At 52.4% G+C, this 17,973-nt stretch overlaps 1 protein-coding gene across 1 annotated transcript; it reads left to right on the top strand.

Annotated features, from left to right (window-relative positions):
• Positions 1–150: 150 nt before the first annotated feature.
• Positions 151–15,082, top strand: TGFB3 (transforming growth factor beta 3). Its single transcript, XM_005444175.4, has 7 exons — positions 151–1,154; positions 6,567–6,730; positions 8,110–8,239; positions 9,801–9,908; positions 10,716–10,887; positions 11,448–11,601; positions 13,904–15,082. Exons 1-7 carry the CDS (start codon positions 443–445, stop codon positions 14,060–14,062), a joined length of 1,599 nt encoding a protein of 532 aa, XP_005444232.2. The 5' UTR covers positions 151–442; the 3' UTR covers positions 14,063–15,082.
• The last annotated feature ends 2,891 nt before the right edge of the window (positions 15,083–17,973 follow it).

The following is a 17,973-nucleotide window of genomic DNA, read 5'->3' as shown; positions in this document are numbered from 1 at the left end:
GCGGAGGGGCCCGGCCCCGGGGCGCGAGGGGCCCGGCGCCGGCGGCAGCGCGGGGGGCGGGGGGGGCGGGGGGGGGGGGCGGCTAGAGACGGCGGGGGAGCGGCGGAGGGCGGGCGGCGGCTGCGCTGCTGCTGAAGCCATTAGCGCGGTGCTGCGGGCGAAGGCCGGGCTTGGAGCTCCCTCCCCCGCCCGAGCCCCGTCCCGGGCACGTCATGGGAGGGAGGTATAAAATTTCAGCGGCGGGGCCGAGGCGGCGGCAGTGTGCGCGGGAGGGGCGGCGCGGCGCGGCGCCGGTGCGGTGCGGGGCAGGGCACGGCGGCCAGCGCAGCCCGCGGTGCCGGCTGTGCCGCCGGCCGGGCGGGGAGCGGCGCGGTGCCGCGGTGCCGGCCGGCGGGGGCCGGGCAGCGGGCGATGTAGGGCGCGGAGCCCGGCGGGGGCATGAATGGTGCAGCGAGAGGGGCGGGCGCCGCGCTCCCCCCGCGGCGGCGGGGCGGTGCGGGCCGCTGACACGTGCGGCGGCGCGGCGCGGCGGGGCGCCCCCGGCTCCGCGGGACGCGGGGCGGCGCATGGGGAAGGAGCCCGGCGCGGCGAGGCACGGCGCCTGCCGCTTCTCCTTGCGGAGCGCTGCCAGCTCTTCCTGGAAGTCCTGAGTCGCGCACGGCGCAGTGAGTTCATGCACCTCCTCGCCAAGCCTCAGCCTGCGGGATCTGGGGAGGCTGCCGCCAGCACACCGCCCGGTCCCCCGCGCCCGCTCGCCGCCGCCCGGGGGTCTCTCCCGGGGGCCGCCGCCGCCCCCTCGCACATGAAGATGTACGTGCAAAGGGCTCTGGTGCTGCTCTCCCTGCTGAGCTTCGCCACCGTGAGCCTCTCGCTGTCCTCCTGCACCACCTTGGACCTGGACCACATCAAGAAGAAGCGGGTGGAAGCCATCCGGGGGCAGATCCTGAGCAAGCTGCGGCTCACCAGCCCCCCGGAGACCGTGGGGCCGGCCCATGTGCCCTACCAGATCCTGGCCCTCTATAACAGCACCCGGGAGCTGCTGGAGGAGATGGAGGAGGAGAAGGAGGAGAGCTGCTCGCAGGACAACACCGAGTCCGAATACTATGCCAAAGAGATCCACAAATTTGACATGATCCAGGGCCTCCCCGAGCACAGTAAGTGCCGGGCCCCCCCCCGTGCCGGCCGGGGTGCCGCGCCCGCGGGGCCGGCTGCCCGGGATCCCGGGCGCGGAGGACGGGGGGCGCTGCCCCCCCCTCCCCCCCCCCTCCCCGCGGGAGGGGCCGCTTTCCCGGCGGGGCGGGCGCGCGCGGGCGGGAGGGGGCCGCCGGGCGTGGGGCGCGTCTGCGCGTGCGGCGGGGGCGAGCGGGGCCGGGGGCCGGGGCGGGGGGGGGCGGGGAGCACCGGGCGCACCGACGGGGCGGCCTCGCTGCAGGTGGAGGAGGTGGGCGCTGGCGGCGGCGGGTTGCGGGGTCCCCGCCGGGAGCGGCGAGCCGGGCCGGCGGCCGGAGCCCCGACACGGCGGGGCGGCTCGGGGAGAGCGCTGCGCGCCCGGGCTCGGCGCTGGGTGACGGGCAGGTAGACGGGCTCCTCCCTGCTGTAAGCCCCGGCGCCTGCCGCAGAGAGACGGGCAACCTGTGCGGCACCCGCACTGGGCCCAGCGAAGGTGGCGGGGCGGTGTCCGAGTGATGCTGCCGGGGGTGTCGCTCGGAGAGTGGCGGGGGTCGGAGGGCGAGTGGGAGATGACAGGGATGCTGAGCAGGTGCAAAGCAGACAGTGATGTGAAGGGCACCCCTCGAGGGAACGTGGGCACAGAGGAAACGTGACAGATGTTGAGCAGGTGCGGAGCAGATCATGAGCCGGCCCAGATGCGGTTGCTAAACAGATTCAGGTGCAGAAGCTGAGCAGATGCAGATGCAAAGACAGAGACTGAGCAGACATGAACCCCAAGCAGATTGCAGATGCTGAGCACATGTAGGCACCAGCAATTCTTTCTGTCTGTGCTTGGGATTCCTTAGGATTGGAAGATGGTCGTGGGCATGCAGTCACAGCACCAGCCAGGGTGTCCTCCTGTGATGTAGCGCGGTCCTGGGGACACGATTTGAACACCAGCAGTTTTGGGGAGGAGCTGTGACTTGGTGCAGGCAGCCTCAGAATGCAGTTACTCTGCCAGGTTTATGTTAATCTTGACATATGATGAGCTGGAATAAGAGCTACAGCGTGGTAATGCAACAAATTTCACTTAATCTCTAGCAGACTGCGCTCCATATGGTTATATGATTAGCTCTTCCTCAGGAGACACCAAGGCTCGAGGAACAGAAAGTGGACAGGGTATAGCAGCTTACCCTGTTATTTCAACATTTTTGACCTACCGAAGCGTTGTTTGTGAAATTCTAAAAATAGATGGGGAAATCAAGTGTCTGTGCAAAATAGTACAGCCACCTGATGAACTGGTGTGTTTTGGGGAAGGAAACTGGGAAAGCACAACAGTGGGAAATGAAGTCAGAGGAGTGGATTTGGACGAATAGAGGGGAAAGAGGAATGAAGACATGTGGTGCATGAGAAGGAGCAGTGAGGAGGAACTGTGGGTTGGGAAAAATTCCTATGGAAATGAATGAACCTGTCCCTTGACCCTGTAGGACACTAGGGGAAGGTGCTGAGCAGTGGGTTCAAAAGACCAAGTAGTGCTGAGATTGAATTCCTGGGAGTGGGCAGTGTAGATGCCACCACCCAGAGAAAGAGGGACTTTGGAACTGGGTCACACTGGGAGAGACTAGCTCCAGACAGGCCGTGGTGTGAAGACATGTGCTCCTTCTGAAACCTGGGGAGTTTCATCGCTTACACCATGGCTGCATTTGGCCCTGTGTCTTCAGAAGTGGCTGATGTTCAACTTTCCCATGACTCTGTCGCTGTGCCAGGTGGTGATCTCAGAGCACACTCTGAGCCAAAGCCAGTCTCCTCTTGGAGGGGGGAAGGGGAGGACTGCTCCATTGAGGGAACTGCAAGGATGATACGGACAAGTCTGAAGTGTGTGCGCACACACACGCACTGTTCTAGCTCCAAACTATTAGTCAAGCGGCTCGCTAGCTCAGAGAAATCCTTCTCAAAGACTTAAGGCCCAAAAGTGAGGAGAGCTGAAGAACACAAATAACAGCTGGGAAAGCCCCATCCTTCTAGGAAGGAAGGATATTCAGGTCCAGGTTCCCCATTCCTGCTCTGAGCTGTTTGGTGACTCACAGAATGGTCTTTCTGCTGTGCCTCTCAGCGACATTGCCTGAATCGTAGGGGCCTTTCTTCCAGAGAATAACTTGCTCTCAACTGGCCATTCACTTCAGGGGTCTCCTGTAACTCATGGGGGATGTGGCTCCCTTGAGCACTGACTTGGTTCAAGCTCAGAGAGCATCTGCAACGATCCTGCAAACAGCTCTGCTTACTTTCCTGAGGAAAACCAGATGCCATTTTCCAAGCCAGCTTGAGAGACAAGGCAATTAAAGCCATGGGCCAAGCGTCTCTTCCCTCCAAACCTGCCGCCTGCAGAGTTCCAGAAGGATCAATTTTTTTTCTCCAAAGTTACGCAGCTTTTGCATGAAACATCTTGAAGTACCAATAGTCTCATACAGAGTGAAGTGGTACCTTCTTGCAGACCACCTGCCCTTCCTTGACATCAGACTCTAACCACGCAGACATCAGCCTTCTTGGGGCTTGCCAGAAACACCACCTGTGTATCAACAGCAGCACGTGGAGAACCTGCACCTCGCTGAGAGCAGAGGAAGAGGGAAGCTCCCAAAAGAACCTGCTCCGCGTATCACATCGTCTGCGCTAAGAGGCTGCTGGGCTTGTTGTTTGTGCAGTCAACAGCTCTGGGCTGCACCGTTATAGCAGGGTCCAATCGTGAGGGTAGGTCCTGTCGTGTCAGACATAGCGTGGCATGGGCGCACAGGGCATCACAGGTTTCCTGTCTCCAGGCTTGCTTACAGCCACTGAGTGCTGACTGGAAGAGCTTGCAGGAATATTGCCTCCAGGCTTTGTTCTGTGCTGGTAGTTGGGACACGTCTGGATTCCAGTGTGGTTAATACACTTGAGCCTGGGACTGGACCAAGTTGCCTGAAAAATCACCTCGCCTCTTTTGCCTGTGACCTCTTGCAAAAAGTTCTTTACCCCATGAGAGTCGGCTTCCTGGGAGTGAGACCTGTACCCTGGACACCACGCTATGAGGAGCAGGTTCCAACCTCACGGTGTTCAGAGTGAAACACCCAACGCAGCTTGATCTCCCCATCACAGAGGGCTTGTTCCCAGCGTACAAAGGGAACGTGAAACAATTTCTTAGGGAAAACAGCTATTCCTGGTGCCACTAGGAAGGTCTCCCAAGACACTAGTACCTTGCTCGTGAAGTAAATAGGTAGAAGGCAATGTGGGGACAGCAGGCAAAATACAGTAGATGGTGATCTCTTACCGCCATGGCTGCCTAGCTTGCCAAAAAGCTTAAGAATAAACAGTAAATTACTTTGTCTTATCTGTGCTGTAGGACCAGATCTACAGTCTCTTAACAGCTGGTCAGATAAAGCATTACTTTTGGAAGCAGATACTGGGCTAGACTGACCGCTGGTCTGATCTAGAAAGGTGACTCTGATGATGACTGGGACACCCCTCGTGGACAGGCAGCCAGGTCTGAAATGGAAGGGCAGGCTGTTTAACAGCACTATTAATAGGGCTAGGAGTGCCAAACAGCTTAAGGGGGTATTAAAACAGTATCTGCCTGGGTCTAGGACACAGAACAGTTATCAGCGTTAGACTTCAGCTGGGAAGATGCCTTTGGGCAGGCATTTAATGAGATCAGAGCTTGGGTTTTCTGCTGTGCTTTTCTGTGGCATAAAACCTAGGACTGGTCACGGTGCTGGAGTCACCACAGCGGGTGTTCTCACATGCCCCGGTGTGCTCTCTGTGCGGTTGTGCTGAGCGTAGCAGCTCATGGATGCAATGGGGTCTGCTGTCCTGGGATTACTGTTCAAACATCCATCCCTTCAACAGCTGCCAGAGACTCGCCTGTGTGGAAAAGCTGTTCCAGTTGTAAAAATGACAAACCCCCCTCCAATTAAAGCCCAGCATAAGCATCTTGTCATTAGCTTATTGAGTAAAACTTTAGCACCCTAAGAACACATCCTTGTAAGCCGGCAGGCTGCTGCTTGCTGAATCTGATTGTAGCACAAGAGGAAGACCTTCATCTTCATGGACATGACTCTGGAAGTGCATCAGTGTTGCTCAAAGCAGAATTTGGCACGGGAGGTGAACCTCTGTGCTCAGGCGCTGAAACATCTTCAGAAGCTGCTTCCCTGGGGAGACAGTGGTGGTGGTGTGGAGAGGGGCCAACTCCGGGAATGTAACTTGAAGGTTGCTTCAGCTAGGGCTGCCAGCCTGTTTGTCACAGCCTGGCGCGCTGGCTGGGCACAGGTGATAGTTTTTCTTTCTGTTTCTTTTTTTGTTTAAAACAGACTTAAATATCAGCTGACATGAGAGCTCCGTGTTGCATTGGACAACAGTCAGAGGTCACACAAGAGGCTCTGTAGGGCTGCCAACAAACCTGCACGCGGTCATACAGCAGGAGCTGCTGTGCCTTGTCTGCAGGAAGCCTTAATGATGCTAGATCCCTGAAGGCTAACAGAGGTCAATAGGAGAGGAACAACAGCAACGACAAAGACTTTTCCATGGGACCAAAATGGTTCTATTGGAGAAAGGCTTGTTTTCTCTTGAGGGTGTTTGTTTTGGACCTCCTAGCTTTTACCTACTCTCTTCCAGGGCATCTATGAAATGGATTTTTCTGTTCAGCAGGCACACATCAAGGCAGAGAATTGCTGCGTTATTTTCTGCTCCTGTGTCTGATTTCCGCAGGCTGCTCAGCATACTGCTTTGTCCTTGAAGAACCCTGTATCTAGTACTATTCATTAGTTCCTTCTCCAGTTTAGGAGTGAGACCTATCTTAAACCCCAGTTCTTTCAACATACACTGAATAGTAACTGCCCCAAAAAGTCTTCCACACCTCATGCTTTGTGGATGCTTGGCTGGCTTTCATTCTAGGAGACAATGTCAAGGTTTGTAAAATTAAGATTCAGTGACAACAGGATCACCTCCTCTGTGGCTTCTTATCTCCAGCATAAGCAGAGCCACACCATCGTTGCTACTGGGAATGGGCCCCACTAGCTGCAGGGGGGTTGCCCCATTGCCTTGGCTGGGGTTGTCATTTTGGATGCAGCAGACTCACGACCATTAGCAACATTTGATGAGCAGAGTTAGAAGAGATAATATTAAAAATACTGTGGTTGATCTCTACTGTTTCTCTGGCTTGTGGCATTGAAATGTATCAGTGGCAGTAGGGGGAAGATGTTGCAAAAAGTTGCAATGAAGACCAAGTTTGAGGGAATTCATCCTGTGTTAGCTAGGTAGCCATGCTTCACAGGTGGCGAGATGTTTGAGTGACAGGCCTCTGCTGGAAAGCTCTTTCTGAAATGGTATTTATTTGAGATCCCACCCCTCTGACCTATGGTTCTCCACCTTTCCATCTTTCTTTCTCCTAGATGAGCTGGGCATTTGTCCAAAAGGTGTCACCTCCAACGTGTTCCGCTTCAATGTGTCCTCAGCAGAGAAGAACAGCACCAACTTGTTCCGGGCCGAGTTTCGGGTGCTGCGTGTGCCCAATCCGAGCTCCAAACGCAGTGAGCAGCGCATCGAGCTCTTCCAGGTGAGTATTCTTCCCACCTTCCCCTGTGCCTGAGCCCAGAATAGCTTAGCTCCTTAATGGTTCCCTCAACTGGGACGTGCTGGGCCACAGAAGAGAGAGAGAAGTCCCATGCTGTAGCCCAGGCTTCTTCCAGCGTATGCAGTGATAGTCACCTACTTTTTCTTTTTACGGTGTGGTGCTGTCCTTTCCCCAATCACATGGGCTGGCTGCTCTGAGCACCCTGGCATGGTGCCCACCGCAGCTCTTCACTGCACTGGGAAGGGGAGCTCCTCACCGGTGCAGCAGCCCTGACCCTCCTGTCACGTCCGCATGCCTAGGTCCCTTAGCAGTTTTGTTCCTTTGACTGTCGCAGTGCAGTTGGTGCTAATCCAACGGGTGGAGCTCTCTATCTTGTTGCAGACTTACTGGAAAAATAATGCTTGCTTTCAACGTTCCCTTCAGCAGCAGTTCCTCAGGGGCACAATTCATGGCACTGTTAATTCAGGTACTTCTCTGGAGTTTGGTTTGAAGCTATGGACTCCCCTGGCAGAACAAGGTCTGGTTCGGGTTTGGAAGTGGTCTTAGGCTGGGCTGGACCATCCAGCTAATTGTACAGTTTAGCGTCCAGGCAGCACATTCCCACAGGCTGGTGTCTGTCCACTTTGCAGTAAGGGTGCAGGTAAAACTGCCCTGTGGCTGGTAGCTCTTGAGAACTTCCTGGAATTCAGCTTCAAAGGTCAGAGCAATTGTCCACCAGATGACACAACTGACAAGGAGGCAATCCCTCCCAGAGCTTCTCCGTAGGTTCAGTGCTCTGTGGAGTGAAGCTCCTGCAGGAAGGAACACCTTGCACAGGCTGTGGCGGTTTGTCTGGAAGTGGGAAGAGATGCCAGAGCAGGGGGAGAGGTCTCCAAACCTGATCAGCCCTGCTGTGTTGTGATAGAAGCTGAAGAGCATCGGACACTTGAAAATACCACAGTGTAGGACTCAGCAGGCTTGCTGGGCAAGGGACCTGTGGCAAGATACTCTTGTTGCCTACTGCTGGTTCTACTCTGAAATCCAGACCCACATCCCACAGGTGTATACGGAATCAAACCCCACCCATTAGATCAATCGCTGTGTGCTTCTGCCTCTGGATATGTGCCCCAAAATGAGGATGAATTGAGGGAGGTGGGCTGCTTAGGACACAGAAATAAGTGTTGTGCAGATCTCTGGAGCTCAGGTTGGTTGTGAAGCACATCCTTCTCACCTGTGCCAGGGTATTCCTGGTGTCTCATTCACTGGGGCCAGCCTTCTGAATTAGTTTTTAGCAAGCTGTGAAAGAAAAAAGAGCCAAGGCTGTCCCTTCCTTATGCACGGCACTGGCTGATTCTCTCTACCACTCACTCCTTCTGACGCAGATCCTTCGGCCGGATGAGCACATAGCAAAGCAGCGCTACCTCAGTGGCAGAAACGTGCAGACACGAGGCTCCCCTGAGTGGCTGTCCTTTGATGTCACCGAGACTGTGCGTGAGTGGCTTCTGCACAGAGGTAGGGGTCTTAGCTGGATCGGGTGTCAAAGCATCTGTAGCAGCGTGGATCAATGTTGACAGGAGTATCTCTCTGCTCCCCTTCTTGCGGGAGCCTGGGTCACGTAGAGGACAGCTGCTTTCAGTGTGAGAACAAGCCTTCCCCCAGAGAGCTACCTCAGTGTGTGACGTTTGCTAGATTCCTAGCTCTGTCCTGGAGTCCCCACTGTGTAGCTCTGTGGGCTGAGTCAGAATGAGGATTCATCCTCTGGAGGAGGAAATTGTTTTCAATGAGAGATGCTGGAACGTTTTTCGTTCTTCAGTTCTAAGCCCAGAGGGCACCCCTCTGCTTGTCTAAACTATCATCTGTAATACATATAAAATGAGGATTGTCCTGGTTTAATTTTCCTGTGGAGCAGAGCAAATCTAGTAGGGGGAAAAAACCAGCAAGGATCCTGGTTTCCGTAACAGTTTACAGCTTGTCAGGTATAAAGGTAAGGAAATACCAGAGGCTGACACACCTAGACAGATGGAGGCTTCAGCTCTGCAGCGAACATACCTCTGCCACCACCGGGCAGCCCAACAGATAGTTATGGGGCAGCTCCCAGCAAGAACACTGACCCCATTCACAGCTGGAACACAGGCACCGTGACTCACAGCTGGATTGGCCTCACAGATAGAAGCTAGGTGCCACTGAAAACTGGAATGCAGGTACTGGCAAGCAGCCGCTCGCTGGAAGGGTAAGCTGCGAACTTGCAGGCTCCTCCTTTTTCAAGCAATCTAAGTTGTGTCCTGATGGCTGGAGTTCAGGGCTGGAACTGCAGTGAGCTCTGGGCAGACACACTAGCTGACAAGACATCACAGAGTGTACAGTGCCTAGGAAAAAAGGTGCTGGGCACCTTGTCAATGCCCTGGGGAGCCAGATGTTTTAATTCATGGCACAACATAAAAAAGTATCTTTCATAAGAGTCTTGTATTCCCTTAGTCAGGCCCACACAGCATGACTGGTCCAGGAAGTTATGAAAATAGACTTGCCTCTGGAAAGTCTGTGTGACTTAGACTGCTAGCAGTTCAACAAAACAGGAGGTTGCAGCTGCTGAGAAAAATGCTTGCAGTGAAATTACTTGTCCACATCCAACTTGCTCATTTTCAGATCTCTGCTTCAGACACTAACCAGAAGCCAGATAGCAGACAGGTACTGAGGATGGCAAAACTGGTTTAACACAGACGCTGCAAGCCAGCTCTTAAAAATACTTGTTTTCCAATGGAGCTCTTTGAAGCTCACAAATGCTTTTGGATGCTGAACTGCCCAAAAAACATAACCTGGAGCACCCTCCTCACCTGCCCAGGAAGCTCCCTTTAGCAAGAGCAAGGCTTTTGGCACAGGTGAAGCCACAAGATTCTGCTTCCCATTCTTCTTTCCAAGGCAGCTTCTGTTCCCCAACTCTGATAGCATCCCTGACTTTGAGTCTGTCAACGCACAGTCTAGCAGTTATCACAGTACATGTCCTCAGTGAAACTTCCCCATGCCAGGAGTTGTCCCAGCTGAGGAAGACTGTCTCACAGAGTTCTCTTCTTTGCAGAGTCCAACCTTGGCTTGGAAATTAGCATACACTGTCCGTGCCATACTTTTCAACCCAATGGGGACATCTTGGAGAATTTGCACGAGGTCTTGGAGATCAAGTTCAAAGGTGATAAAGAGCTGGGTTAGGGGAGGCTGCTGGGGAAGCCTGGAATATCTAAAGAAAAAACGAGGTCGTGCTTTGCACATTTGAGCATTTTACGTTGCATAACATTCATCTTAAAGCATACATATCTGGGTTTGCGTGTTGATTATGTGGGTATATCCACTTTGCACATAGGTTAGAAATGGAAGAAAGTAAGTACAGGCTGGGTGGGGGTTTGCACGAGTGTCTGCAGAAAGAAATAATTTTGTATTTCAGTGTCTCTCTGGGAAGTTCAGCTTGATGCCTTCTCAGATTTCCACGGAGGCTCTGCTTTCCAGTTAGGGTGACTGAAACACAAGGAAGTCAGGCATCCTGTGTGAGGTGGCCCAGCGAGTCAGTGGCTTGGCTGGCCTAAGAACTAGGAACCTCCTGGCTTGCAGCCCTGGGCTGCAGCCACTGGCCCCCACAGGCTCCGTTTCTGAGGCTGTTCTGCAGAGTGCCAATGATCTGACATCTTCTTTAAACCATTCATCTTCCTGCCTGTCCTGGGACCGAAGCCAGGAGTGAGTGGGATGGATTAACGGCCCCACCAGCAGTTTGCAAATGGTAAAACAGGTGGCCCACAAGCCTCTATTTCAGGCCTGCAGCAGTCACATTCACCAGGAGCACGGGGGTCCCTGTGAGGGAAGAAGGCCCAGAGGAAGTGGACGTGGTGCCTGAATCCTTTTCACCCTGGTTCGAGGGCAGGCATGAGGGTTTTAAAGGAAAAGTCTTGCTGCATCCTCCACTTCCATGCTGATTTCTTCTTTGGGGATCCTGTTTTTTCTGAAGGCATTGACAGTGAGGATGACTATGGCCGTGGGGACTTGGGGCGCCTGAAGAAGCAGAAAGACTTGCATAATCCCCACCTCATCTTGATGATGTTACCCCCACATCGGCTGGAGAGCCCAGCATTGGGAGGCCAGAGAAAGAAACGGGCCCTGGACACCAACTATTGTTTCCGGTGAGAATCCTGCCTGGGGTGACCAGGTCCCGTGGCTGAGGTGGGCAAGCATGGTGAGACACCATGCCACGGGGAAGGACAGAGCCCTCTGAGGGGGGTGTGGGTCACCATGGTGCCACAGAGGCCACGTGACATGCAGAGCTTAGCCAGCTGCTCCTTCTGGTGTCCAAGAAGAGGGTGCTGGCCAGCTCAGCAGAGTCACTATGTGCTTCTGGCTGAGCCACTGGCTAGGGGGAGACTTGCAAGCGGCTACCTGGAGCAGGGACCGGTGGCAGCCCCCTGCTAGCTCCAGGTGCCACAGAGCAGCTGGGTGCTGCTGTGGACAGGTGGGGTGCTGCCTCCCTGGGCCAGTGGGTAAGCTGCCTGCCGGCAGGCACAAACAGCCCCAGGCTGCTGAGCTGCCCACCACTGCTCGCCTGTGCCACTGCTCCGCACCTGGTGCAGGCAGACACCACGTCGCACAGAGCACTGCCGGTAATAGTCCTGCTCAGAAAGCTGCGTCACACCATCGCGTCTAAGGCCCCTCTTCAGATTCGCTGTGTTTCGATGCTGTGTTTCAGGAACCTGGAGGAGAACTGCTGCGTGCGTCCTCTGTACATCGACTTCCGACAGGACCTTGGCTGGAAATGGGTCCACGAGCCTAAGGGCTACTTCGCTAACTTCTGTTCGGGCCCTTGTCCGTACCTCCGCAGCGCAGACACCACTCACAGCACGGTACATCCATTACATTGTCCTGTCAGGGCTTGTGGCTGTGACTCCCCCTTCCTCCCTAAGTCTCATCAACGTTCGGTCACTTCAAAGCAGCAAAAGCAGTTCAGGTCAATACTTGTAAAAAAGCCGTCCAAGAAAACTGCAGAAAAGAGGCCAGGTGGTTCAGCAGGGAAAATGTGCTTCCTTTGGACTCAATACCAAGTCCGTATTTCCAGCCAAATGTTGAGGAGGGAGGAGGAGGATGCTGTCTCTTGGATAAGATGTGAAACAGCAGGACCAATGGTTTTAGGGTACTTATTTGGTAATGGCCAGAGCGTTAACTGAATTGTTCACATCAAATGTCAACTCTGGTAATTATCTTCTGCCTAAATGTCTCCTGCAGTTTGCACTGGACAGAGGATTTTCCTGCGCTGTGTGCCATGCTGTCATGCAAAACTGTTGTGCTATGGCACGCAGTTGCCATCTGCTACCACAGGGGCAGCTGTAGCCCAAAAGTGAAGGGAAATCCACGTCCATGTCCAGAAGTCAATACAGCCATGCAGCGAACTCTCCCTTTCTGCACAGGCATCCTTTCCAGCTGTATAAATCCCACTTGAACTATGGCAGGGAGGAACCTACTAGGCAGTGAGATTCACAAGTAAAACTTAACAGAAAGTAAACGTCTTTAGGTAACTCGCGCATTACCTCTGTTTAACATGAGTACACTAGGCAGTCTTTGGGAAGAATACCACCTGAGCCTGGCTGCTGTCTGGAGTGGAAGAAAATCAAAGCAATAGAAAAGCACAAGCACAGGAGAAGTACTAGGAGCCGGTAGTTCATCGCTGAGGTACGAAAAGCCAGAGGAAAAACCCTGCGCTTCTGTCCACAGAAAAGGCAGCAGTGCAGACTGCAACAGCTCACTGGGAGCTTAGCTTCAGGCTTCACTAAAAAGTTACTGGAAAAAGCCGGTTCGGCTAAAGAACAGATAACTAGGTAAAGATGATGTTGCAGAAAAGATGCTAACATTTTCTTGACGGCTTGAGAGTCTGCACAGCAGCAAGGCTCGCTGAAGCTCAAGGACTAATACCAGTGGGAACAGTTGATCTGTGGGAATGAAGGAGTGAACAGATGCTGGGCATTAAGCACAAGACAAAGCAGGGGAATGAACAGCTTTGAAAGGGTAATGGGCATGTTGCTTTACCATCTGGTTGTCCTGAGGAGCTCTCTAGGAGATAACTGGACTGAATCAGTGTGAGAGAAAGGAGATTTTAGAATGGTTCCTAATGTTCTTTTCTTGAGCGAGAAAGGAAACAATCAAGCATCAAGGTCAGTTGAGTGATCCAAGAAACTTTTAGAACAATGTAGCTGCAGACAGCTTGCCAGCAACACCTAGAAAAAACATGGTGAAAAGAAGATTTCTCACCAGTCTGTTTTATCTACTGTCTCTGTTGAGTAGAGCAGCCCTGGAGCACATGGTACCCCTCTGGTACAGCCAGGGGTACTTTGCTTGGTAACCCAGAGAGCTTGTAACAGAACGACTGCGATTACATGGATCTGGATGACAGAACAGGATGATTCCTTAGCATCTCTCAGCCCAAAGACTGTAAAGTAGTTAAAAACCAATGTGCCAGACCCTGTTGTTTATACCAGATATGCATTAATCAGACCACAGCAGTGCAGGTGAGATCATGGTTTGGCCCTGCAACTCAAGAAGTTGCTTACCACTGAGAAGTGGCCACCTCTGGCAAGAACGTGGCAACTATTCTGTAGCGGTTACATGGCTGAAGTGTACAGTCATCTGTGGGCTGGGGCCAGCTGGGAGGAGGAATCCAGTGGGGTCCCACAGGACACTGTCCTGGCTCCAGCATTATAGTGTAATGACTTAGAGGACACAGTGTAGGGAGAAAGCATCAGACCATTCAAAGCTGGGAGGGATTTGCGGATACTCCAGAGGATTGGCATCCAGCTGTACTATCCAGAGATGTTGGTTGAAATAAGCAGCATTCATGTTCTTTCTCTGAGTTTCTTTAATGGAACCCAGTCTTGTTAAAAGCAAAAATTGTGATTAGACACCATACGAAATTAGAGATGAAAGGAGATGACTACTTGCACTCCTTCAACCCTTAGGCATCAGGCCAGGGCAGGTGAGTCCCCTTAGAAGCAGGCTGTAATCGGGAAGTGACAGGGGACTACTTGCCCCAGGGAAATACCCTCTGATGAGCACAGCCCAAGCACGTAGAGGCCTGTTGGCTTTGCTGTCCCTTCCTGTCCTCAACCACTTAAATGTGTTCCTGACTTTGTCACCACATTTACTTCATCTCTGCAGGTGCTGGGCTTATACAACACTCTGAACCCTGAGGCATCCGCTTCGCCCTGCTGTGTCCCCCAGGACCTGGAGCCACTCACTATCTTGTACTATGTCGGGAGGACCCCCAAAGTGGAGCAGCTGTCCAACATGGTGGTGAAATCCTGCAAGTGCAGCTGAAAGGCACCCTGGCCCGCCCAAAGCCAAGAGAGAAACTGTCAGCACCCACTCTCCTGCTCCCAGGCTAACACAAAAGGAACTGGGGGTCAGAGACTATGCATGCTGAGGGCCGAGTGCCGAACTATGTGGCTTAGGGTCTGGCAGCCCTTGGGGATCTCTTCTGGAACATTTCTTGGTCTTGTTGGCAGTGTCATGTTCTTTCTGGGAGTTACTTTGGTGACACGAAGGCCACACTCTCCAAAATGGCTGGACAGTTGGTGTGGAAGAGAAGGACAGGGTAGAGGAACTGCTGTGCGTTTGAATGATGGGTGGTTGAGCTGGAAAAGCAAGGGGATGAGAAAGAGCAGGTGAAAGGGGGAATGAAAATGGGGAGATGTTTTCTGTTCTAGCTTTAGCTATCTTAGGACCTCAGCACTCCCCACTGGCCTGAAGAATTAAAGGTTTCCCCTGGAGGAGGAAACCCTGGAAGTTTCTGTACAGAAAGAAAATGCACCAAGAAGGGAAGCTGCTGAGAGAAGAAATGCTCAGAGATACAGTTAGACTTTTGTTCCTCAGAGCTGTGATCCAGGAGTCCTGCAACTGAAACTCTGTGTCTGCCAAACCTGTTAAGTTCAGTTGGCAGATCCTGGCTATTGGTTTCTAAATGCAAACTGCAAGGCTTCCAGCCAGCCTGCTGAGCGTGGGCAAATACATGGAAAGAGGGTGCTGAGTCCATTTTCAGAGGGATTGATGTCTCCATTCAGGTCTTTTCCCTTCCTGGAGTTTCTGAGATGGTTTCTGGGTCAGGGCAGGAGCAATATCTGTGGGTACCTGAATATTGGTCCCAGTCATTCATGGGCTGATACACCCTGAGGACCTCTTGTCTGTTGTGGTTTGTGAGGTGCTTTGGGGTGTTCTGCACCTGTTCTGCACGATGACCTGAACGTGGCCCAGGCCTTACCTGCCAAGACTTAAAAAATAGTAATCTCAAAAACATTGTAAAAAATAAATATTTGGCGGGGGGGAGATGCTCTTTTTTTCCACAAGCAGGTTGTTTGTTGGAGGGTTAGATGGTTGGGGGTTTTTAAACTGCTACTGCTGTGGCATACTCTGTCAGTCAAAGATCTTCCCCTATCCAAAATGTATCTTCAAAGGAACATGCAGAATTTAGGTCACCCAGAGACCCCCATAATGGAAATGCCTTGGTACCCTCAAACCATGCCTGGTGTATACGTGCCCTGTCCCACCCTGGTCTTTCAGACACGTACTCTGGTATCTGCTTCTGACAGATTTGTATTAAGGTCCCCTCAAACATAAAATACTTCCAACAATAGTGTTTAAATAGCCAGGGCAGTGCAGTTGCCACAGCTGACAAATGTCCTATGTCCATTTGGATATATATGGTCTGCCAGTAACGTACATACAGGTAAATAACACACCCCTCCCCCCAATTTACCATGGACATTGCAGATGCTCATAAAAAGCTCACAGATACTGCCCAGGCAAGAAATCAATGTACTCTTTTTAAAAAAAGTATGGGCTTTTTCAGCTACAGATACTCCCGAGGGTAAAAATCTCCAGCACTTGCATGCCACGTGACGCTCACAAGGCTACCTCTCTGACTCTCCAAACCACGGCTACTTCAAAGTCATGCTCAGGAGACCACAGAGGTTCCTCCCTGTCCCCTCCCAATTCCTGGCCCCCAGTAACTGCGTGTAAAAGGACACCTCGCTGGTTAATCGCTTGTGGCCAGGGCTCTCCATGGGCAGCTCAGAATCCAGCTCCTCCTTCCAGCCCTTCACAGTAGCGGCTGCTTCCATATACCTCATGTGAGGCTGCCATGACATGTAATCTCAAACATCTTAATAAACTGTAAACAACCCTTCCTGCACCATCACCAGCTTGCTAGAGGTCAGCAAGGATGGGTCAGTGGAGCGAGCCTGCCGACCTGTGTAACCTGTGTTTTTGGCTGGGGCACGCACGTTCTGATAGAGGCACTCCCCAGCGCTTAGCTTTATCCGTTTCATCTCCCTGGGGCTCCTTGACCTGTCATGGGTGCCATGATGAAAGGTGCAGCTCTGATCAGTCCTGCAGCACTACTGCGTTCCTGAGCACTGGGCAGCTCTCCCTACCCGTGCTTCAGGAACAAATAAATGCATTATGACTGTACTACCATGCTGATAGATAGGCCAGAAATTTAGTGGCTGCAGTGGGGGGTGGGGGGAAATCCAGATGCCAATTGGCCTAGGAATTCTTTCTAATCTCCTTTTAGCAGCAGCCCCTGGGGAGGTTTTGGTTTACAAGCTGCAGTCTGTTCTTCGGTCGTTGTTCCTCCTGAGCCCTGGGCTGGCTCTGCTGCCCATCCAATTGAAGGGCTTCCTTGCTAGTAAAGGAGGGGGGGGGGGGGGGAACCACCATAAAAACCCAAACCAAGGAGGGGGAGCTGCAAAGGGCTGAGCTAGAACACTTGCACAGCTCACAGTCCTACGTGGCACTTGGAGCACGTCAAAACCACCCACGGATTAACCCTGGCAAGCCCCTTGAGGTGGGTCTGGTTTACTAGCCCTTGTTCACTGCTGCTCCTCAGTGGCAGGGTGGGTGGCAGAAGGACCAAACCATTTTGTCTCCTTTCCAAGGAGCAATGGAAAATCAGGGGAGAAGAGCCTTGGGGTGTCCAACCAGTAAGTACACCAGTAATCTCATGGGACACAGGTAATCTCATGGGTACAGTAATCCTCGAAGTCTAACAGGCACACTTCAGTTACTGCTTCTCTGTCCAGCCTTCTGTTTCCCTAGCAACATTTGATAATTAGATTTGTGAGATTCAAATTAAATAGGATTTGAATTCATTTTCTCACAATTAAAATAGCTTTTCTAGGGGTGTTTTCACTGTAATTCAGCAACAAACTACACTATCTACATGGGGTTAATAACAGATTGAACACAAACCTGGGTGCAGGCTTACCAAAACACTTCAGGGCTCTCGTATGAGAAGGCAGAGGGCAGTTCTCTATATGCTGTTACTAGCTGGCAAATTGAGGAAGACAATGGGAAAGAAAAAGTGGGATCTTCACTGCCAACACTGAATACAGCTCCCAACAGTTCCCTTTTGTTGTTTGCAGGAACAAACAAAAGCTGATGAAAACAATCGCAGCACACTTTCTGCCTCTAACAAAGATCAATGGTTAGAAGGAGTGAAAAAACCCTATTCTGCACTGCCGTAAGACAGACCCTACACAGATGATCAAATGACCGTCTGTGTAGTCCCTGCTGCTCTCTGGCATACTCTGTTGTAGCACGCAAGAGGCCTAGACCTTGACTTTGTTTTCCAGGCTGTAGTGCATTGTAAAGCTCTGCAAGGAACACTGCTTCAGCAGTACAGGAACAGACACTGGTATTTCAGCAAAGAACGGTCTTTGCAGACTAAGTCAGTCTCTCTTCCCTGGTCTTGGGTGCCCAGCTATCTCACCGCACTTACAAAAAGCAGTAGCACATCCCCATTACCACTGTGTGAACTGGAATATGCTGCTTTGTGTTTCACCTTTCCATAACCAACAGACATCAATACACACAGTAAACAAGATAGACCGTGTCCAAAAGTAATAAAAGATACAAAAGACAAACATACCTGTCCACTCCTCTGGCAACATCATAGCTCTGTTCTGCTCTGTCCTGTGATGTCTCACGTCTCTGTTATAGCTACCACATGTCTATTCTCTCAGTTGACATCCTTTCTTTATCTTTCTGTGCTGCTCTGAAGCTTTCCTTACCTGTCCTCATCAGACAGAAACGCAGGAGATCTCCAGGCTCAGACACATTTGTAAATGAAATCACTAGAGCCATCCCATGACAGAAAAGGATCTATTGCAACGTCTTAAGAGGCAGACGCCTTCAGTATGGCCTGAAGCCCAGTGCAGAGCAGGTTCAGCACC

Source organism: Falco cherrug, chromosome 7, assembly GCF_023634085.1.
Source record: "Falco cherrug isolate bFalChe1 chromosome 7, bFalChe1.pri, whole genome shotgun sequence".
Lineage (NCBI taxonomy): Eukaryota > Metazoa > Chordata > Aves > Falconiformes > Falconidae > Falco > Falco cherrug.
This window is presented reverse-complemented; position numbering and strand designations above follow the sequence as displayed.